The sequence below is a fragment of the Osmerus eperlanus genome, unplaced genomic scaffold (genome assembly GCF_963692335.1).
Source record: "Osmerus eperlanus unplaced genomic scaffold, fOsmEpe2.1 SCAFFOLD_168, whole genome shotgun sequence".
Lineage (NCBI taxonomy): Eukaryota > Metazoa > Chordata > Actinopteri > Osmeriformes > Osmeridae > Osmerus > Osmerus eperlanus.
Genome location: NW_026911683.1, coordinates 11,453 through 33,411, shown reverse-complemented (window position 1 = coordinate 33,411; position 21,959 = coordinate 11,453). Strand labels below are relative to the sequence as shown.

General features: G+C 53.1%; 2 protein-coding genes across 6 annotated transcripts in view; one reads left to right on the top strand and one right to left on the bottom strand.

The window, feature by feature from the left end:
• The window catches only part of LOC134016449 (sec1 family domain-containing protein 2-like), a gene marked incomplete at its 3' end in the record, with an annotated part of 24,869 nt that extends 15,691 nt beyond the window's left edge, over positions 1-9,178 (bottom strand). Inside the window, exons 1-3 of the mRNA XM_062455808.1 lie at positions 8,242-9,178; positions 7,731-7,899; positions 720-847 (exon numbers count right to left, since the gene is read on the bottom strand). Coding sequence (XP_062311792.1) covers positions 720-847; positions 7,731-7,899; positions 8,242-9,055 — 1,111 coding nt within the window. The remainder of the gene's footprint in view (positions 1-719; positions 848-7,730; positions 7,900-8,241) is intronic.
• LOC134016451 (pre-mRNA 3'-end-processing factor FIP1-like) lies at positions 9,075-21,959 on the top strand. 5 transcript variants are annotated; one of them, XM_062455813.1, is made up of 17 exons: positions 9,075-9,929; positions 10,214-10,253; positions 11,926-11,989; positions 12,170-12,226; positions 12,787-12,848; positions 13,319-13,429; positions 13,582-13,700; positions 13,787-13,854; positions 15,047-15,149; positions 15,261-15,396; positions 17,506-17,532; positions 18,053-18,107; positions 18,207-18,338; positions 20,069-20,124; positions 20,241-20,442; positions 21,386-21,499; positions 21,597-21,959. In XM_062455813.1, the coding sequence occupies exons 1-17, from the start codon at positions 9,888-9,890 to the stop codon at positions 21,739-21,741; spliced, it is 1,533 nt and encodes a 510-aa protein (XP_062311797.1). In that variant the 5' UTR covers positions 9,075-9,887; the 3' UTR covers positions 21,742-21,959. The 5 variants fall into 5 exon arrangements, with proteins under 5 accessions (XP_062311797.1, XP_062311795.1, XP_062311794.1 ...); XM_062455811.1 differs by having other exon boundaries at positions 12,170-12,276; positions 15,050-15,149; XM_062455810.1 differs by having other exon boundaries at positions 12,170-12,276.

The window sequence follows — 21,959 nt, the reverse complement described above, 5'->3', positions numbered from 1 at the left end:
TTGTTAGAGCCCCTCCTTACCTTCATGATTATAGGAGCCATGGATCCCTCCCTCCATGCCCCCCCAACCCCCAGTGTGTGTGTGTGTGTCTGGTGTGTGTGTCTGGGGTGTGTGCAGAACATGCTAAATATGATTCATTCACACACACCTTTATCCGTAGTGTCAGTGTAATATAAGTGTGTGAGTGTGTGTGAGTGTGTGATAGGCGCGTGTGTGTGTCTGCATATCTCAGCGTGCTTTTCCCCTTGACTTCAGACACTGCTTCATTAACAAACAACAAAAGTATTCGAGGGACGTATGTGTGTGTGTGCATGCGTACGTGTGTGCGAGCGTGTATGTGTGTGAGTCAGCGAGCAGCAACATGTGGTTCACATTTCCTCTGTGGCCACATGGGCAAACACACACACACACACACACATCTCTCTCTAGTCTCTAGGGGGCGCTGTGGCTCTACAGTGTAATACCATGACGTCTCTCTCCAGTCTCTCTAATCAAGTCGTTCCTGTAATGTCCAGGGTGGTGGTATCACTGGCTGGTATCTGGCAGATTTGACAGCTCAATAAAAGTCAAACGCTCCCTCTCTATCTCTCTTTCTCCCCTCTCGCCACCTGTCCATTTCTATCTCTCTCTGTGTCTGTGGTGTAGTATGGTGTGTGGGCCTGTGTGTGTAGCATGTGTGTGTGTGTGTAGCATGTGTGTGTAGCGTGTGTGTGTCCTACCCAGGTTCATCTTGAAGGGCAGGTGTTCTCTGCTGGCTGCCTCCACCAGCTGTCTGCGGACCTCCATCACCGCCTCCTTCTGCTTGCTGCCCAGCATCGTCTCCCATAGCGACCGTGCAGAGGAGCACCTGGGGGGGTGGGGGGGGGGGCACAACACATCAATCTGTGTGTGTGTCTATAGCAGTGTGTAGCAGTGTGTGTATGTGTGTGTGTGTAAAGTCCAAATTTAATCATTTCGTTCTAGAGACCTTTTTACAAGCAATGTCACAGAGGGCTCCACAACGTAAACCCTCAAGACCAGGAGAAAACCTCCCTAACCCTTCTCAGAGAGCAGAGCGCTCGGAGCGAGGGGAAGAGGGAGGGAGAGGAGGAGAGAGGGGGATATAGGGAGGGAGAGGAGGAGAGAGGGAGAGAGGGGGAGAGAGGGAGGGAGAGGAGGAGAGAGGGTGATATAGGGAGGGAGAGGAGGAGAGAGGGAGAGAGGGGGAGAGAGGGAGGGAGAGGAGGAGAGAGGGGGATATAGGGAGGGAGAGGAGGAGAGTGGGAGAGAGGGGGAGAGAGGGAGGGAGAGGAGGAGAGAGGGGGATATAGGGAGGGAGAGGAGGAGAGAGGGAGAGAGGGGGAGAGAGGTATAGAGGGAGGGAGAGGAGGAGAGAGGGAGAGAGGGGGATAGAGGTATATAGGGGCAGAGATGGATAGAGGGGGAGAGATGGATAGAGGGAGGGAGAGGAGGAGAGAGGGGGATATAGGGAGGGAGAGGAGGAGAGAGGGAGAGAGGGGGAGAGAGGTATAGAGGGAGGGAGAGGAGGAGAGAGGGAGAGAGGGGGAGAGAGGTATAGAGGGGCAGAGATGGATAGAGGGGGAGAGAGGGATAGAGGGAGGGAGAGGAGGAGAGAGGGATAGAGGGAGGGAGAGGGATAGAGGGGGAGAGAGGGATAGAGGGGAGGGAGAGGAGGAGAGAAGGCTACAGGGAGGGAGAGTGAGGGGTCGCTGACATGGATCCCAAATGTAAAATCAACGCTGTTTTTCTTTTGGGATGCTTTTTTTCTCTCCTTTTCCTTTCTTTATTTCTCTCTCTCCCTCCTCCTGCTCTAACTGCTGCCATGTGTTTAATATCAGAGCTAATGTGTTCCAGGCCGGGCCGGGCCGGGCCAGGGGGGAGGCTTGCTCTGGGCCGGCCGCCATCTTCACACACAGCCAGACACACAAGACAGGCGAACAGAACCAGGTTCTAGCCAGGACCAGCACCAGACCAGGGGCCCTGGCCACGCCAGGAACAGGACCAGCACCAGACCAGGGGCCCTGGCCACGCCAGGAACAGGACCAGCACCAGACCAGGGACCCTGGCCACGCCAGGACCAGCACCAGACCAGGGGCCCTGGCCACGCCAGGAACAGGACCAGCACCAGACCAGGGACCCTGGCCACGCCAGGACCAGCACCAGACCAGGGGCGCACCAGACCAGGGGCCCTGGCCACGCCAGGAACAGGACCAGCACCAGACCAGGGGCCCTGGCCACGCCAGGGCCAGGACCAGCACCAGATCAGGGACCCTGGCCACGCCAGGACCAGGTCCCAGATTTGTGTCATTATCATGACGTTATCAGGTCTTCATGTCATTGTCATGGCATTATCATGCTATTATTTGGTCATTTACATGCCATTATCATGTCATTTACATGTCATTATCATGTCATTATTATGTGTTTGTGTCATTATTATGTCATTATCGTGTGTGCATGTCATTATCATGTCATTATCATGTGTTCATGTCATTATTATGTGCTCTGTCCAACCAGTTGTGACTCTCAAGCTATGGTCGGAGTGAGTGTGTCATAAACACAGTGTGTGTGACCGTAGTGAGTCATAAACACACACATAGTTGACATGCTTAAGTCGCCCTGGCTGTGACCTCGCCACGTGTGTGAACAAGCATGTGTGTGCACAGGGTCTCTAATGTGTCCCTGTGTATGTCTGCGTGTGTGTTTGTGTGAACGTGGGCGGAAATGTGTGCGCACAAGCATGCGTATGCGTTGTGTATGTTTGCGTGTACGTTTGCGCGCGTGTGTGTGCCCGTGTGATTTTGAGCGAGTGTGTGTGAGAAAGGCGGGCACCTAAGCCTGTACATCCTTGTGTGTTCCAGGAAGGAGAGAGAGCTTTTGGTCAAACTGAGAGAGGCTGAAATATGGTTCCAATTTGCCCCCCCCCCCACCTCACCCCTCCCCCATTTAACCCCCTCCCTCCCCCTGTGCTTTGCTCAGTCCATTTGCTTCGACAGGCAGGCGGGGGGGGGCGAGGGGTGAGTAACAGGCCCAATAACTAGGCAGTAGTGGGGGGAGGGGGGAGGGAAGGGGGGCTGCGCGTGTCTGACCTCCTGCATGTGTGTGTGTGTGTGTGTGTGCGCGTTGTCTCCAGTGAAAGGGGTTTGTCTAACCTGAAGGGGGCACTCTTGCACTTGAGTAGAGTGTAGCTGCTCACTCAGGAAGAATGTGTGTATGTGTGTGTGTCCGTCCCAGATAAATGCCACCAGATGTGTAATCAGAGTTCCACCATTAAGAAGTAGTTGTGCATCAAGTGCTTGAGCACGAGCTGAAATACCTGTCCACACACACACACACACACACACACACACACACACACACACACACACACACACACACACACACACACACAGCAGCCCCCAGAGGAGTGTATCTCTGCTGGGTTAATGAGTCTTGGGGGTGGGAGAAGGGAGGGTGGTTACTGGAAGTGTGTGATACAGCAGTTAAGTATGGGTCAGACTGACTAAGGATTCCTTCAACTTCACTGGATACCGGAGACACACACAAATACACGTACACACACACGCACACAACATGCACAGACACGCAAGTAGACATACAGTACATACACACATCCAGTCATCTAATGCGTCCCAGCAAAGCTGAGGGTAGAGCAGATCCATGACCTTAGTCAGAACACTGTCACCACAGCCACTTTGTAAACATTTGTTGAAGCACTTCCTGTAATCAGAACTATTACCACTCAAATTGTCTCCACACACACGCACATACACACACATTACTACTCAGTCTAGAGACTGTGTTTATATGCCAGAGATGAACAGCAAGCCAACAAACTCCCCCCGCCACCTCCCCTCCTCCCATCTCCCCTCTCTCCCCCTCCCCCCCTAATATTTGGAATATACCCAGAACAGCCTGCCCGCCTGCCCACCCACCCACCCAGAGAGGGCACCGGGGTACGGGGGGCTGGTCCGAGGCAGAGGAAAGTTCTGGTCATGTGACCCACAAAGAACCAAAGACTAGCAACAGCCAAACACAGCAAACCACACTGGGTAGACAGGAGGGTACCTGACCACACAAACACACATACACACACACACACAATTCCTCACGTAAACTGCTAACTGAGAGAAGAAGTGTTCTTAGTGTATTTTGGCACAGAGAGTGTGTGTAGCAGCATGTGTGTGTGTGTGTGTGTAGCAGCATGTGTGTGTGTGTAGCAGCATGTGTGTGTGTGTGTGTGTAGCAGCATGTGTGTGTGTGTGTAGCAGCATGTGTGTGTGTGTGTGTGTGTGTGTGTGTAGCAGCATGTGTGTGTGTGTGTGTGTAGCAGCCAGCATGTTTCAGGTGTGTGTAGCAGCATGGATGTGGGCTGGAGGAGAGAGGGGGGGAGGCTGGAAAAGGAGAGAGCAGGGAGGCTGGAAGAGAGAGCAGCGGGGCTGGAAGAGAGAGCAGCGGGGCTGGAAGAGAGAGCAGCGGGGCTGGAAGAGAGAGCAGCGGGGCTGGAGGAGGACAGAGCCGAGAGGCCGGAGGAAAAGAGAGCTCCCCAGGGCCGAGGTCTCTCCTCCAGGCAGCCCAGCGTGGTGTGGGGCCCCAAGACCACCAAGACTCAAACAAGAGGGCCAGAAAAACATCCTGAAATTACAGAGGGAAATATCATCCGCTCACGCTGTTACCTAGACCCACACCCAGCGTTTAATGCCTGGGTTTACAAGATTCAGCCAATCAAAACACGGTCCGGGAGGGGCTGGGAGTAACTCGGCGAATCCTAGTAGAGGCCAGAATGAAGGATTCTGATCTTTAACAGGACCAGGTGATGAAGAGTGATTTAACGCTAACTACGTCACATGCAGACAAACGTTGCTTCAATCTATGTTCATTTGTGTTTGAGGCGTGTGTAGCAGTGGAGTGTGTGAACTGGGAGAGTGAGAGCGTGTGCGCATGAGGTGTGTGTGAGCTAGGAGAGTGTGTGTCAGGTGTGTGTAGATGTGCTCCATACGTTGTCCCGCTGGGTCCACCTCCATCTCCTCCGTGTGTGTGTGCGTGTGCATCTGTGTGTGTGTGTGTGTGCATGTGTGTGTGTCTCCTCTGCAGCTGTGATGACTTTCGTGGCCCAGCTGTTCTCAGACAGCCAATGCTGTAGTTCTGCTACACACATCTAAGAAGTTCTTCTGCTCGCACGCACACACACACACACACACGCACGCACCCCCCCCCCCCCACACTGATCACGTGAGTGTGTGTTTGTTCTTGGAGGGAGGTAGCTCGTCCCGTCCATATTTGTGCGGACGTGTGTGTGAGGGTGTGTGCGCTCAGCGAGAGATAGCTGTAGTCACCCTTCTGCTCAGGGAGATAAGGGTTCGGCTCCGGAATGTAGCAGTTTTAGATGCTGTACGGTGATATGATATGAGGCCAAGCCCCCCCAGCCCTCAGCACAGCACCGCTAGCCCCCCCCCCAGCCCTCAGCACAGCACCGCTAGCCCCCCCCCCCCCCAGCCCTCAGCACAGCACCGCTAGCCCCCCCCCCCCCAGCCCTCAGCACAGCACCCCTAGGCCCCCCCCCCAGCCCTCAGCACAGCACCGCTAGCCCCCCCCCCCCCCAGCCCTCAGCACAGCACCCCTAGGCCCCCCCCCCAGCCCTCAGCACAGCACCGCTAGCCCCCCCCCCCCCCAGCCCTCAGCACAGCACCGCTAGCCCCCCCCCCCCCAGCCCTCAGCACAGCACCCCTAGGCCCCCCCCCCAGCCCTCAGCACAGCACCGCTAGCCCCCCCCCCAGCCCTCAGCACAGCACCGCTAGCCCCCCCCCAGCCCTCAGCACAGCACCGCTAGCCCCCCCCCCAGCCCTCAGCACAGCACCGCTAGCCCCCCCCCCCCAGCCCTCAGCACAGCACCGCTAGCCCCCCCCCCCAGCCCTCAGCACAGCACCGCTAGCACCTACCCCCTGTGCCCAAGCTGCATACCACTCAGGCCCTCCAGTAGTGTGCGTGTGTGTGTGTGTGTGTGTGTGCGCGCACCCGAGCTAAGCTCCCCCTCTGCTCCTCCACATGGTCCAGAAGGAGAGAGACCAGGAGGAGCACATGATGAAAGATTAAAGCTGCCATGTAGAGCCTCACCACAGGGGGCCAGCGCGTGCCTGAGATCATAGCCCCACTACCCTACCCTGCACACAGCCTAGCCCCACTACCCTACCCTGCACACAGCCTAGCCCCACTACCCTACCCTGCACACAGTCTAGCCCCACTACCCTACCCTGCATAAGCCCTGTCAGGTGCCAGGCCCAACACTAGCACTGTGGGTGGTCTGGGAGAGAGGGAGGGAGGGAGAGAGAGGCAAAAATAACTGAAAAGTGAGAGAGTGTAAAGAAATCTTTGTCTGCTGAATGATTGTGTACACGCACATACACACACATGGACACGCACACAGACAGCACTACACAGAAGCCGGCATACAGTCTACACCACAGCTCTGCCCAAAGGAAATGACATGGGCAGAAAGGAAATGACACGGGCAGAAACGCCACCAAGTCAAGCCCAGTAAAGCTGAGATGAGGGAAAACAGAACCCAAGGCAGCAGGCAGAGGTGTCCCAGGTCCCAAAGAGGTTATACAAAGGTCATACAGAGGTCACAACATTTTGTTTATGTTACTGCAGTACTGTGAGGTACTCACTGTGTTTATGTTACTGCAGTACGGTGTTCATGTTACTGCAGTACTGTGAGGTACTCACTGTGTTCATGTTACTGCAGTAGTGTGAGGTACTCACTGTGTTCATGTTACTGCAGTACTGTGAGGTATTCACTGTGTTCATGTTACTGCAGTAGTGTGAGGTACTCACTGTGTTCATGTTACTGCAGTACTGTGTTCATGTTACTGCAGTACTGTGAGGTACTCACTGTGTTCATGTTACTGCAGTACTGTGAGGTACTCACTGTGTTCATGTTACTGCAGTAGTGTGAGGTACTCACTGTGTTCATGTTACTGCAGTACTGTGAGGTACTCACTGTGTTCATGTTACTGCAGTACTGTGAGGTACTCACTGTGTTCATGTTACTGCAGTACTGTGAGGTACTCACTGTGTTCATGTTACTGCAGTAGTGTGAGGTACTCACTGTGTTCATGTTACTGCAGTACTGTGAGGTACTCACTGTGTTCATGTTACTGCAGTAGTGTGAGGTACTCACTGTGTTCATGTTACTGCAGTACTGTGTTCATGTTACTGCAGTAGTGTGAGGTACTCACTGTGTTCATGTTACTGCAGTAGTGTGAGGTACTCACTGTGTTCATGTTACTGCAGTACTGTGTTCATGTTACTGCAGTACTGTGAGGTACTCACTGTGTTCATGTTACTGCAGTACTGTGAGGTACTCACTGTGTTCATGTTACTGCAGTACTGTGAGGTACTCACTGTGTTTATGTTACTGCAGTACTGTGTTCATGTTACTGCAGTACTGTGAGGTACTCACTGTGTTTATGTTACTGCAGTACTGTGTTCATGTTACTGCAGTACTATGAGGTACTCACTGTGTTCATGTTACTGCAGTACTGTGAGGTACTCACTGTGTTTATGTTACTGCAGTACTGTGTTCATGTTACTGCAGTACTGTGAGGTACTCACTGTGTTTATGTTACTGCAGTACTGTGTTCATGTTACTGCAGTACTGTGTTCATGTTACTGCAGTAGTGTGAGGTACTCACTGTGTTCATGTTACTGCAGTACTGTGAGGTACTCACTGTGTGTTAGCCAGGCAGCCGGGTGCGAGCGAGGCCTGGGCCTCTGTGCTGCGCTGCAGATCGGTCAGCTCCAGCATGTCCACCTGCACGTCCGTGGTGTGTCCTGGCAATGGCGGCAACACGCCCAGGATCTTCTCCACCAGGCTGTCGCCATGGTGACCCGCCGCCCCTGAGGAAATAGGAAGTGGCGAGGGGTTTAGTAGCCGACGGCAACGTCTGAGAAAGATGGGTGACCTACTGGTGATGGGGTGTACAGTAGGAAGGATATCTGTCAAATGTTTTCATATACAGCCCCATGCTAGGAGGGAGGGATGGATTTATATATGTGTTTGTGTATGCACAGTATGTATGCACATACTTGTATAAATGTATGCATGAATGCAGTGTGTGTATGTGCGTAATGAACTTTCTGTCAAAAATGACAGAACAGCATGCGTGTGTGTGAGTGAGTGTGAGAGAGGTGAGAGAGAGTTAGACTGGTTGACAGGGAGCACCCCTGGCATCAGACTACCTGTGAGGTCCAGTGTTCTGTCGATAAACACTATTGAAGCTTTATTTGGAGCCACTTTCCTACGGTTCCTAGACTGTGGGTGATTGGCTAGTTCCCCAGCAATCAGCCTGCTCATTGGTCCCACAGCAAAGCACTCCTCCCGGGTGCTCGTGGCCTCGAACATGGAGTTCAGCACGGACGCCAAGGATTTAATCTCAATCTGCAACTCGGGGGGGAGAGACTGCAGGTCAACTTCCGACAAACTGGCAAACCTCTTCTTGGCCGGACGCTTGGAGTTTAAAACCTCCAGGTCAGGTGACAGCAGCGGAAAGAGGTGCGGGAATGTGTGTGCGAGGATCAGCTGCTGAGATACCGGGGAGAAGACCACCGGGACGCTGAGCACCTCCGCGGTGTAGTTCATGTCTCCCATCCACTCGCACAGCTTCTCTTCGAACTGGTCAAATACCGGGGTCCCCTCTAACTCAGTGTTGACGTTGTTGGCGAGGAGGTGAACTGAGTGAGCGACGGTCGTGAAGACAACACAATATTGGAAGTGGCTAAGGCTTATGATGTCTTTGATAGTTTCGGCCGTTATACCTTTCAGCAGAGTGCTCACCACAAACACCGCCTTCGGTTCGTTTTCTCCGCCAGCCTCGAAGCTTGAAAATTGCTTTAGGTTTCGTGCACCTGCTTCGAATAAACTGGCGGCTCCCCCGTTCCAGTGAAGACTCTCCGCACACTTGTCATCCATAAAAACAAGTGCTTTATTCACTTTCGACAGCACCTTCTCCCACATTTGGGCCGGGAAACCCGTAAACCCGTCAGTCGTTAACATGTTGTCGATAGCAGTTGTTTGACAACCAACTGAAAATTAAAAGAATGTAACCAAAACTTCACCAGACGTCATTCCAAAACAACAACATCAACACATGAGTCTCCTAGAGGTGACGTGGCAGTGTGCGTCGCGACAGAAATACGTCACCATCTATGCAGCACCGGCGTTTCATTAAAAGGCTTCTTTTTGTGAAGACAGTCATGATTCTATTATTTGTGAAAATGTGAACATTTGCGGTGGATAACTGTAGTTATTGTTTCGCGTGTACATACAGTCCTAGCAGATTCCGTGTCATGAATGTACGAAACCAAGTTGAAATATTGAACTTGATGAAAGTCTGAAAACTAGTAGCATAGTTTGATTATGAAAGCTGACAAGTGTGAGTTTCAAACTGATATTCAATCCATGTAATCAGTTGATTCATTGTAACAATAAAGATCAATCTTCTCGAACCTCACACTGACCAATAGTAGCACGTCATTTGTTATAGCGTGGGCTAACAGGGGTTGAAGGGTGAGTGAACTGTCCCTATAGAAACGTGTTTGACAAACTGTCACTTCATTATCGGCTGTCACATTTAGGCTACCGTTATTTTGTAATGTCATCGCTTGCTAACAAGCCAACGATAGCTAGCTTGTAATTTTGATTATTAGCTTATGGTTGACGATTGTATACGTTTTTAGGTGTTGCAATTATTTGTTGTAAACTTGACACATTTGTCGCTAACGTAGCACTAACGCTCACGTGCTTGGCTTGCTACGGTAAAGAGACAAAACAAGTTAGTTAGACTAGATTGTTGATATGTCCGCTGAAGAAACGGACAAAACGACTGATGGAAGCGGCGGAGAAGACGAGGAGGAATGGTTATATGGTGGTAAGTTAAGAAAGTTAAGTGACACTGACACTTGCCAGCTACGAAAAGCTGTTTAAACCCCTGGCTGCGACAATGAGTCGACCACCAGCTGTTAGGACGCGTGGATCAGAGACTCTCTGAGAGAGCCCTGGGCAGGAGTGTCATAAGAGCTAAGAAATTGTCATCTCATACATAAATACACAGACATATATCTGGATCCAGCCATATACAGTAGATGAATAGGTTGAACATAGTTTTTTGTTGTCGTATCCTACATATACTGAGACAGACTGTGTTTCTGTTAGATGAAGGTGAGGAGGGGGCGGAGCAGTCGGAACCTGACAGGTAAGTTCCAGGTTACTGGTCGTAGTTGCAGGTAACACTACATCTGCCATCCATACACACAAACACACACACAGTCCTACACTGATCTAGCACCTCCTCTCTAACACAGTCTTGAATCCCACACACACCATCAGAAGAATCAGAATCAGAAAGAGGTTTTAATCGCCATGAAAGTTTGCACAGACAAGAAATTTACCCTACACCTAGACATACAGCCTCTTCACGCACACATGCACATAGTTCTAGTCTGTTCATCTCTGTCATCAAATGTCTATAGGAAAGTAAACAAATGACATCAAATATATAGTATATGAGTATCATAACACCTCTAGCTACGTAAGCCCTACTAAGTACCATCTCTATCTCCATCGGATGGCCATAATGACTGCGAAGTTCAGCCTCTCTAATCCTGAGAGATCAGCCGGGATAGAAAGCAGTGACCTGATCCAGGATGCGATGCGATGCCACATTTGAAACTGTGCGACACTAATGAAGCGTTCGCATCTAATGCACTTTTTACTGCTCGGCAATGACCAGGGCTTATCGCCGCCCACTGTGTGTATGTGTGTGTGTGTGTGTGTGTGTGTGTGAGGCCGCTGAAATGTGAAGCCAGTCAAGTGGAACATTAGGAACTATTTGGATGCTTGTTAAGTGAGAGTGAGGCCCGGGAGGGAGGGGGGAGGGGGTCATTGTTGTAGCAGCCATGTTGGACACAGCTCTCAGCCCACATCTCCTCAGAGTAAATGTAGCGTGAATCATCCATTACACCAACGTCACCTCCTCTGGGACTGGAGAGACGCTGATGCGCTTCGGTGTGTGTGAGTACGAGTGTGTGTGTGTGCGTCTGTGAGTACGTGTGTGTGTTTGTGCGTATGAGTGTGCACAGCATGCTCGTAGGAGCATGTTATATAAACGATAATCCTCATATCGGGCCCGTGGTCTTAAGTTCCCCCAGAGAGTCTGCAGAGAGAAAGCTCTTTCTGAGCTTCTAGCCGTTAGCTGACTTGAAGACCGCCGTGTTCCATTTTACAACTGCATTCAAGCACTCTGCGAAAAATGCCCCTTCTCCTCCCCACTCCCTCTTTACCTCCTCCGTCCTCCTCCCTCCTCCTCCTCCACTCTCTCTCTCCCTCCCTCCCTCTCCCTCTTTACCTCCTCCGTCCTCCTCCCTCCTCCTCCTCCACTCTCTCTCTCCCTCCCTCCCTCTCCCTCTTTACCTCCTCCGTCCTCCTCCCTCCTCCTCCTCCACTCTCTCTCTCCCTCCCTCCCTCTCCCTCTTTACCTCCTCCGTCCTCCTCCCTCCTCCTCCTCCACTCTCTCTCTCCCTCCCTCCCTCTCCCTCTTTACCTCCTCCGTCCTCCTCCCTCCTCTTCCTCCACTCTCTCCCTCTCCCTCCTCCTCCCCTCTCCTCACTCCTCCTCCACTCTCTCCCTCTCCCTCCTCCTCCCCTCTCCTCCTCCCTCCTCCCTCCACTCTCTCCCTCCTCCTCCACTCTCTCCATCCCTCTCCCTCCTCCTCCCCTCTCCTCCTCCCTCCACTCTCTCCCTCCCTCCCTCCCTCCCTCCCTCTCCCTCCTCCTCCCCTCTCCTCCTCCCTCCACTCTCTCCCTCCCTCTCCCTCCTCCTCCCCTCTCCTCCTCCCTCCTCCCCCTCTTGTCCTGTCCTCTCTTCAGGGGTGCTGCCCAGCCTGCTGAAGGGGAGACTCTCCAGCAGGGCGGAGAAGAGAAGGCAGAGAAGGTGCTGGTGGAGCAGAGAGCCCTACACACACACACACACACACACACACACACACACACACACACACACACACATACATCCAAACATCCCTTTCTCCCAGCACGGGACTGTGTATTAAAATATGCTGTGTGTGCGTGTGTGTATGCTTGTGTTTGTGTACTGTGTGTGTGTGACCAACAGGAGGCGGTGCAGGAGGAAGGAGCCAGTGACAGTGACAGTGATGATGATGATGATGATGTGTGTGTGACCATTGGAAATATAAAGTCTGGTGGATCCTCTCAGTACAGGTGATATTCCTGTCAGCTTTCCTGACAAATTCCCAAACCTCTTTTGGGGTCAAACTAACCGCTATGGTTCATACTCACAGACGACTAAAATCATCAGTCCTGGTCTTGATTCTCATAAATCTGCGCAGAAATTTTATTTTTGATTATTTGGTGATAAATCTTGGCTCTTTTTATACCCTAATGATCAAAATATTTTGATGAAATGGGAGTTGGTTGAAAAGGTCCCATGCTGTCTCACAGGGAGGGGTTATATGTGATGCCGTGTTCATGTATCAATACGAGCATTTAAGAAAGCTTCAAAATGAATATTCATGAAAAATCCTCAACCGACAACCAAAAAGCATAATTGTGAAAATATGAGGGGCTGGCCAAGGCTAGTTCCACTAAAGCTCTTCCACAGTTGGATGCCTGCAGACAGCATGTCTAACTGTGTGTGCAGCTGTCCTGTAGTGAAGACAATAACTGTGTGTGTGTGTGTGTGTGTGTGCCTGCCTCTGCTCTCATTCTCAGTGTCTTTGGAGCCTCCCCTGTTAATCTCAATATTAAAACAGATGGCAGGACACATTCAGCAGGTAACCAGCCTCCCTCCTCCTCCTCTCCCCCTCCTTCTCACTCTCCTCCCCCTTTTCTCCCCTCCTCCTCCTCAGTGTCATGTGTGTGCAGGTGAACATGTCTCTCCTCCCTCCTCCTCTCTCCTCCTCCTCCTCAGTGTCATGTGTGTGCAGGTGAACATGTCTCTCCTCCCTCCCCTCCTCCTCCTCCTCCTCAGTGTCATGTGTGTGCAGGTGAACGTGTCTCTCCTCCCTCCCCTCCTCCTCCTCCTCAGTGTCATGTGTGTGCAGGTGAACGTGTCTCTCCTCCCTCCCCTCCTCCTCCTCCTCAGTGTCATGTGTGTGCAGGTGAACGTGTCTCTCCTCCCTCCCCTCCTCCTCCTCCTCAGTGTCATGTGTGTGCAGGTGAACGTGTCTCTCCTCCCTCCTCCTCTCTCCTCCTCCTCCTCAGTGTCATGTGTGTGCAGGTGAACGTGTCTCTCCTCTTGCAGTTGGCTCCAGGCCCCGGGGGGTGGACCTGCAGGCTGGAGGCAGCATCAGTGGCCTGCCCGTCATGGAGGTGGACGTGGAGTCTTTGGAGGATAAACCCTGGAGGAAGCCAGGTGTGTGTGTGTGTGTGTTTGTGCACGTGTGTGGGCAAGCAAGTGTGTGTGTTTCGTGTTTGCATGTGTTTATGCAGGTGTGAGTGTGACTAGCGAGTGGAGGGAGGACATCTGTTTAGCGTGTGTTTGTGTGTGTGTGTGTGTGTGTGTAGGTGCCGACATCTCTGACTACTTCAACTATGGCTTTAATGAGGACACGTGGAAGTCCCACTGTGAGAAGCAGAGGCGACTGCGAGCCAACTACGAGGGCCTGCCCTCCACCAAGATCCTGGTACGACCACAAGCAGCCTGACCACACTCTGCTACCGTGACCACACTCTGAGCACACTCTGAGCACTCTGCTGCTGTTCCCACCAGGTCCAGCAGGGGCGCATGTGCCATGGAGAGAAAGGGGGCCGTTCTGAGTACTCTTCCTCCAGATCCAGGTACTCTAGCCTCACTAGCCTCTACCATGACTCACTAGCCTCTACTCTGACTCACTAGCCTCTACTCTGACTCACTAGCCTCTACCATGACTCACTAGCCTCTACTCTGACTCACTAGCCTCTACTCTGACTCACTAGCCTCTACCATGACTCACTAGCCTTTACCCTGACTCACTAGCCTCTACCCTGACTCACTAGCCTCTGCCCTCTAAAGAGCCAGGTATCTCAGACAGACTGACTACATGTTGACATTGCGAGCAGGCGATGCCTCTGGCCGTCACGTCAGTTGATGTTGGACCTCTCAAATGAAGACCTCATGTGCCCCTCCAGTCATGTTGCCGTTAACGACCACCTGCGCAGAGTTTGGGGGTGGGGGGTGGGGGGGGGAGGGGGGGGAGGGGGGGGGGGGGGGGCCGGGCTCCAGTGCAGCTCCTGGTGTTTTACTGCCCAATTACTGAGTCCAGTCATCTCTCCAGCCCAGACTGGCCAGACGCCAGGCTAGCTCTCACCCAGCTGCTCCAGACCTCGCTGTGATCTCACCTGGTGCTCTCTCTCTCTCTCTCACGCACACACACACACACAGTCGCCTCCCCAACACACACACACAGTCGCCTCCCCAACACACACACACACATACCCCTCCAACACACATGCACAGTCGTCCCCCTGGCATGCGCGCACACACACAATCCAACACACAAATGCATACACATCCCCCTCCAACACACATACACAGTTCCCCATACACAGACAGACAGCTGGTACTGACAGACAGCTGGTACTGACAGACAGCTGGTACTGACAGACAGCTGGTACTGACAGACTGACTGGCAGGTACTGACTGGCAGGTACTGACTGGCTGGTACTGACCGGCTGGTACTGACAGACTGGTAGACAGCTGTGGTGTTTGACGCAGTTTAGATGTTTTGCTTTGTAATGGTTACTCCAGATGGAGACCTAGTGACAGAAATGGGTTATTGTTCTGTGTATGTGTGTGTCTATCCAGTGACCCAGATATGAGTATGTGCTAATAGTTGGCGTGGGTCGTGGGGGGAGAGAGGGACTGGGGGGAACTGAGGGGGGGAGGGAGGGATGGTTTCATGTGCTGGGGGGGGCAACATCCAGTCTGCTCCCAGCATGCACCTCACCGACGGTGATTCTCCTTGTCTCCCACGCTGACCTGTGTTTCCAGCAGGATATCCAGCGGCACCATCGATGTGATTGGAGGACAGTCTGGCTGCATCAGCAGGGTGGAGGGACGACGGCGCCCCAACAGCGAAGGAAATAACATACAGGTAGTGTTTGTGTGTGTTGGTGTGTGTGTGTGCGCGCATGTGTGTGTATGTCAACATCAATCTTTTTCCCCGGTCCCACAATGAATCAGTGCATGTGTGTGTGTCCTTCAGGTGGTGTCACAGCCCTCATCTGATGCAGAGGCCCCTCCCACTAAGATGTCTCCCTTCTTCCCCCCCAACATCCCCCCTCCACCCTTCCTGCCTCCCCCCAATGTCAGCTCCGCCCCTCCCCTCATCCCCCCTCCACGTAAGTCACCCCCCCTCCCCCCACCACCACCACCCACCCTCAACACATCTGTTCAACCCTGAGGTTGGGGGTGTTGAACTTTTGAGAGAGGCTGGTTTGAATCCCGTGCGGTGAGACCCTTGAAAAACTCCACTACCCAGCAGGCATCATGTCACCTTCAGCTGTACAAAGTGTGTGTTTGTAAAGATGCCCCCTGCAGTGATCTTTGTGTGTGTGTGTGTGCACCTAAGTGTGTTATGGATATGTGTCTTCCTCCAGGTGTCTATAATATTTTCCACGTGTGTGATGTGTGTAGAAGTGGTGTGTGGGTGTATGTATGAGTGGAGTGTGTGTGTCTCTGTGTGTCTTCATCCTGCAGGGGCAGGAAGCCCCCTGGCTCAGACTCAGCTTAAGCTCTGTCATCTTTTCATCTTCAAAGATGCCAAAATAGCAGCCCCCCGATTCACCCTCACACACACACCCACGCATACCCTAACACACACACACACACACACACACACCCACACACTCTATCCTCTGCTAGCTCTGTGTATCATCTCTCTGACCAATGCCAGAGCTGCTAATACAACCCAAATACCCAACATCCTGTCCCCCCTCTCTGTACAGGTGTGTGCGTGTGTGTTCTCCCTGTGGCCCCGCCTCCATTGTGAAGTCATAGGCTCTGCCTCCTTTTGTGATGCAAATGTTGGAGTGTGATAAAAATAGCTCCTGGACGACGGAATTGTGCTGGGCCAGCAGATTGTGGCACGCGAAATGTGCTGAACAGACCGACCATGAAGAGAGGAGGGCAGAGAGGTGTGGGGGGGGGGGAGAGGGGGTAGGGAGGAGGTAAGAGACAGAGAGGGGGTGGGGGGAGAGAGGAGGGGCAGGGGAGAGAGAGAGGAGGTAGGGGGGAGAGAGAGGAAAGGCTATCTTTCTCCTGGCGCAGTGGGGTCACTGGAGAGCAGGCGGGTTCAACCCTGGTCCTCAAGGGCCGCTGTCCTGTATGTTTTAGATTTTTCCCTGCTCCAACACACCTGATTCAAATGAATGGGTCGTTATCAAGCTCTGTGGAAGCCTGATAACGACCATTCATTTGAATCAGGTGTGCTGGATCAGGGAAACATTTAAAACATACAGGACAGCGGCCCCTGAGGACCAGGATTGAACACCCCCGCTCTCCAGTGTCTGGGTCTGGTCTGCTGTCTGTGTCACCTGCTTGCTCAAGTTTAAAGATGCTCCATCAAGCTAACAAACTGCTTTGAAATGGAACCAACAGTTAACTGATTAAAATGTTCTCTATCGAGACATAGGGGTCATTATGGAGTCAAACATAAGGGGGGGGGGGGGGGAGGCGGGGGAGGGGGGGGGCGGTGGAGGACCGGAGAGAGGTTTTTAAGACGGTGCCTGCAGCTATGCCAGAGGCAGAGACATCACTATGCCATCACAGCTGATTCTCTGTCCTTCATACCACATCAACAACTGGCTCCTCTCTGGTGCAACTATCAGAGGACTGTGTGTGTGTGTGTGTGCGTGTGTGTGTCCAAGGCTAGATGTCCTTGTTTAATGTTAGAGGTTCCCATCCTGCAGACTGACACCTGTGCACTCTCTCTCTCATCCAGACACTCTTCCCCCTCCTCCTCTTCCTCCTCCTCTTTCTCCACCCTACCAACCCCCCCCCACCCCCCTCCTCCTCCTCTTTCACAGTTGTTCTGTTTTAAGAACACAGGGCGCCTCATGTCGCTCTCCCATCGGGGGTCTCTGGAAAAACAGAGAGGCATGGCGTCCAGATGTGTGTGTGCTCCTCTTCAAAGGAGCTGTGTGTGTGTGTGTGTGTGGGGGGGGGGGGGGCTCTTTACATCACATGCTGCCCCGCGTTACAAACTGTGGCCATTAGAAGGACACTCAGTCGTTTGACAAGGCTGCTGTACGAAGGTGAAAGGGTGCTATGATGAAGACATTGCACTGCTCGCCACGCAAGTCACTGGGTTTCTCCCTGGGTGTGTGTGTGTAGTGATGTGTTAAAATGAGTGTGTGTGGTATTCGTGTGTGTGTGTGTGTGTGTGTGTGTAGTGATGTGTTATAATTGAGTGTGTGTGGTGTTCATGTGTGTGTTGATGTGCCTTGCAGGGATCCCCATCAGTGTCCCTCCACCTGGTAAGCATTCCTAACCCTGACTTACTGGGTAGCTGGTGTTACTGGCTGACTGGTGTTACTGGCTGACTGGTTACTGGCAGGTTGGCTGGTGTTACTGGGTGGCTAGTGTTACTGGGTGGGTGGAGTTACTGGCTGACTGGTGTTACTGGCTGACTGGTTACTGGCAGGTTGGCTGGTGTTACTGGGTGGCTAGTGTTACTGGGTGGGTGGAGTTACTGGCTGACTGGTGTTATTGGCTGACTGGTGTTACTGGGTGGCTGGTGTTACTGGCTGACTGGAGTTACTGGCTGACTGGTGTTATTGGCTGACTGGTGTTACTGGGTGGCTGGTGTTACTGGCTGAGTGGTGTTACTGGGTGGTGTGATTCAGCAGAATTTACCCCTGCGTGCCAGGCTGCTTCTTGCTTCCTGTCCGGTTGCTTCTTGTCAGGCTGCTTCCTGTCAGGCTGCTTTCAGTTTCCTATCAGGCTGCTTTCTGTTAGGTTGTTGAATGCCCCCCCCCCCCTTCTTTTGTCCTGCAGGCTTTCCCCTTCTACCTGGAGCCCCTCCCCCCTCTCTCCTCCCGTCCTTGGACAGGTAAGCCCTGTTTGTCTGTGTGTGTTTGTATGTGTTTGTTGTGTATTAGTGGGTGTACATTATGTTGTATCCGTGCCTGGCCAACTGCGTACGCTATAGAAGGAGGAGAGACTTCAGACACAGCCGAGACAGGGAGAGAGACAGAGAGAGAGACCGGGAGAGAGACCGGGAGAGAGATCGGGAACGCTGCTACTCTCCAGCCGGAGATATCAGAGCCAGGAACACACACAGGCAAGAGAGAGAAGGTGTAGAGAGAGGGAGGGAGAGAGAGGGACAGAGGAAGGTACAGTAGAGAGAGCGAGAGAGAGGTGGAGAGACACAGAGAGAGACATTAGCCATGCAGGGAGGTTGACTCTGGGCTGCAGGTTATCTGGAGACAGGAAGTGAGTCTGCCGTGTGTGTGTCATGGGGGCCTCTGTCCTTGCCCCCCCCCTGTCCACTGTCTGCCCTCTGGCCAAATAAGGCAGCAAACCAACAGTGGCGTCCTGTTTGAGACCCCAGTCACCTTCTCATCCCTCCCTTCCTCCATCCCTCTCTTCCTCCCCCGGATCATCTGTCCTCCATCCCTCCCTCCCTCCCTCCCCAGGTCACACTGCCCCCCTGCTGTCTCAATGTTCCTATATGGACTCACTCTGGGAGCGGATCCCTTCTGGAGTCTGCCTTTACAGCTCATACGTTATTCCTGTTCCCTCTGTGTCTATCTCTGTCTCTCTCTCTCTCTCTCTCTCTCTCTCTCTCTCTCTCTCTCTCTCTCTCTCTCTCTGTCTCCCTCATCCTACCCTCCTCTCCTCTCAGCCCACCTTTGATCCTCTGAGCCTTTTTATGGATCATTTCATCTTCTCACACACACACACACACACACTCAGTCACTTATTCACACACTCACATTCATATGATGTTTTAGTGCTGACCTGAGAGAGATGGATGGAGGGATGGATAGAGGGAGGGATGGATGGATGATAGGAGGGATAAATAGATGGATAGAGGGATGGGCTATTTGTAGATCAGTGTGTTCTGGCTCACACCTGGTAACAAGCTTCTTGGAGGAAACACTCACACGTTGGCCCTCTGAAAAGTGTTCTGTCGGAAGTGGGCGTGGCGCCAGGCCAATAATAGACCCCCCCCCAGCTCCGCCTCCTCCCCTGGTTGGCCGGCGTGTGCTGAGCCTTGTCAGCCAGCCAATCACATCAAACGTCTGGGAGACTCTGCATCGGAAGCGGCCCTTTGATCATGAAGTCACCCTCATGTCTGTCTCTCTTCTTCCCTGTCTCCTTCCCTCTATTCTCTTTCTCTCCCTCCCTCCCTCCTTCCTTCCCTCTCTCTCCTTCTCCCCCTCCCTCTCTCCTTCTCTCTGTATTTGTTTGTCCTCTTTCTTTGATCGGACACTAAAATGGATGACTTCCAGCTCAGTGTGCTCATCCCAGCCTGGCTGGGGGGTGGAGGGAGGGAGGGGGGGGGGGGGTGGAGGGAGGGAGGGGGGTTTGGAGGGAGGGAGGGGGCTGGATGACTAGAATAGATCGTCTTCACAGGGTTTGAAAAACAACAGTATCCTATTTTTTCCAGAATGTGGATCTCATTTGTCCCTGCGTTATTGTTTGTACAACGTGATGCCCAGTACATAACACAGAACATATGACTTGTGATAACATAGCATAACATAACCCAGTGCACAGGACAGCACGTACAGTACCTCTGCCCTGCACCTCTCTGTGTCGCCCAATGTTCTCACTGACCTGCGCTGACTTTTCGGACGTTTCTTCCATTCAGAGTTTTTCCTGCGAGTTTGTCCTTGTCTTCTCAGAGGGTCTTAGGTTGGTTTAGGTGCAGTTCTATGGGCGTATATACCAATGAAATGGTATTTGATTACATATGACAGGTTGTATAACAATACGTAACCTACGTTACACTACACATGACAGGCCATGATCACAGTATAATTCATGTTGTATTCTGTATTCCAGTTCTCACTGTGAGGGCTATGATGGACCCCCCGCCCCCCCCTTCCCCTTCCCTCCAGGTAAGTGCCCCCCCTCCCTCCCTCCCATCAGGCAACTGGCCTGCCTACGTCTCTCCACCTACCCCTCCCGTTCTCCTATCAGCTGACTAGCCTGCCTGTGTCCCCCCCCCCTCCAGGTGTGTACCCTCCGATCCCAGGCTGGCCCGGGGTGATTGACAGCGCCAAGGCCTGGGAGTATTTCTCCCGGCAGGAGCGAGAGAGGGAGCGAGGCCACGACAAGGACAGAGAGCGAGGGAGGGAGCGCGCTCACGACAAGGAGAGGGAGAGAGGGCGGGACAGAGAGCGGCAACACAGCCCCTCCTCCCCCCTCTACCACAGGTAAGACTCACCCCTCCCTCCCCGGCTGGGCTAGGGTCACCCCTGGCGTAGCAGCTGGACCCGGGCCGTGCCTGGTCCACACGTGGTGCCTGGTGTGTGTTAGCGGCCCCTCACACCTGCCCAGCAGACGGGCTGGACATGCATGGGGGGGAGGGGCTGAGAGGAGGAGAGGAAGAGAGCAGAGAGGGGAGAGGGGAACTGCTGCCCAGATGTGGGACGGGTGGGGGGGACGGGAGGACGGGGGGGGGGGGGGGGGGGTGCGGAATGATTGAAGGGATTCCTGGAGAGGTGCAGAGAAGGGGAGAGGGAGGAGAAGAGAGGAGAGGAAGAGGAAAGCACATGCACACAAACTGGTCCACTGCCCTGCAGTCTGCCCATACACACACACACACACATGTTCGTACTGTACAAACACACACTCTCACACACACATATTTCCCAGCTACACTCGTGTTGATCGGCAGCCAGATGCCTCATTAATGGATATCAACACAGACAGATGTTGGCTCTGACACTCACACATGCACACACAGCCCGCACTCATACACACACGCGCACACTAACACACACGCATGTCCTTGGTCCAACTAGTGTCATTGATCAACAGAACTCTGCTCTAGTGGACTGGTGTAGCACAGCTGTCTCTCCCCACACACAGAGACGGAGGGAGAAGGGGAGGGGGAGGGAGGAGGGGGGGGAGAGGGGGAGGGAGGAGAGATGGGGCAGCAGAGAAGAAGGAGTGGAAACCCTCTCCCCTCCAAGGGCTCACGTCATGTGTGTGTGTTTATGTAGTTGTGTGTGTGTGTGTGAGATGTGGTAGTGCTAAGCTGAGGGAGTTAGCCAGTCAGTGGGTGCTAACTCTGAGGCATGCACCCCAGACACACATACCAAGCAGACCTGTGTGTGTGTGTGTGTGTGTGTGTGTGTGTGTGTGTGTGTGCAGCGAGGAGGAGAGGCCACACCACAGGGATCACGAGGAGCGCGGCTACAGAGATCGCTACAGCAGAGAGAGGAGGCTTCGTGACAAGGACGAGGGCAGGCACAAGTCCTCACGCAGGTATCACACACAAACACACACGCATATACACACAAGCGCACACAACAATGATAGACAAGGCTATATTGTGTGTGTGTGTGTGTGTGTGTGTGTGTAGCAGCAGCAGGAGGAAACAGGACAGTGAGGAGGGAGATGGCCACCGCAGACACAAACACAAGAAGAGCAGGAGGAGCCGGGAGGACAAGGAGACAAATGATGAGCCCTCTGCAGACCAGGAGAACCAATCAGGAGCAGCCAAGTGACTTTGTGTTCCCCTGGTTGGCCAACAGCAGGCCTGGGTGTGGCCAGGGGCAGACGAGACTGCCCCCCCCCCACCTCATTTCAGTTTGTTTTTAAGACGTGAACCCAGAGAAGGGTTACTGTGTACGTTGTATGCAGAGTTTGTGTTGTCCCACCTGAGTGGTGTTCCTTTAGTTGAGTTGAAGGAATTTGTTTGGATAAAGCATCTGTGTGAATGTGA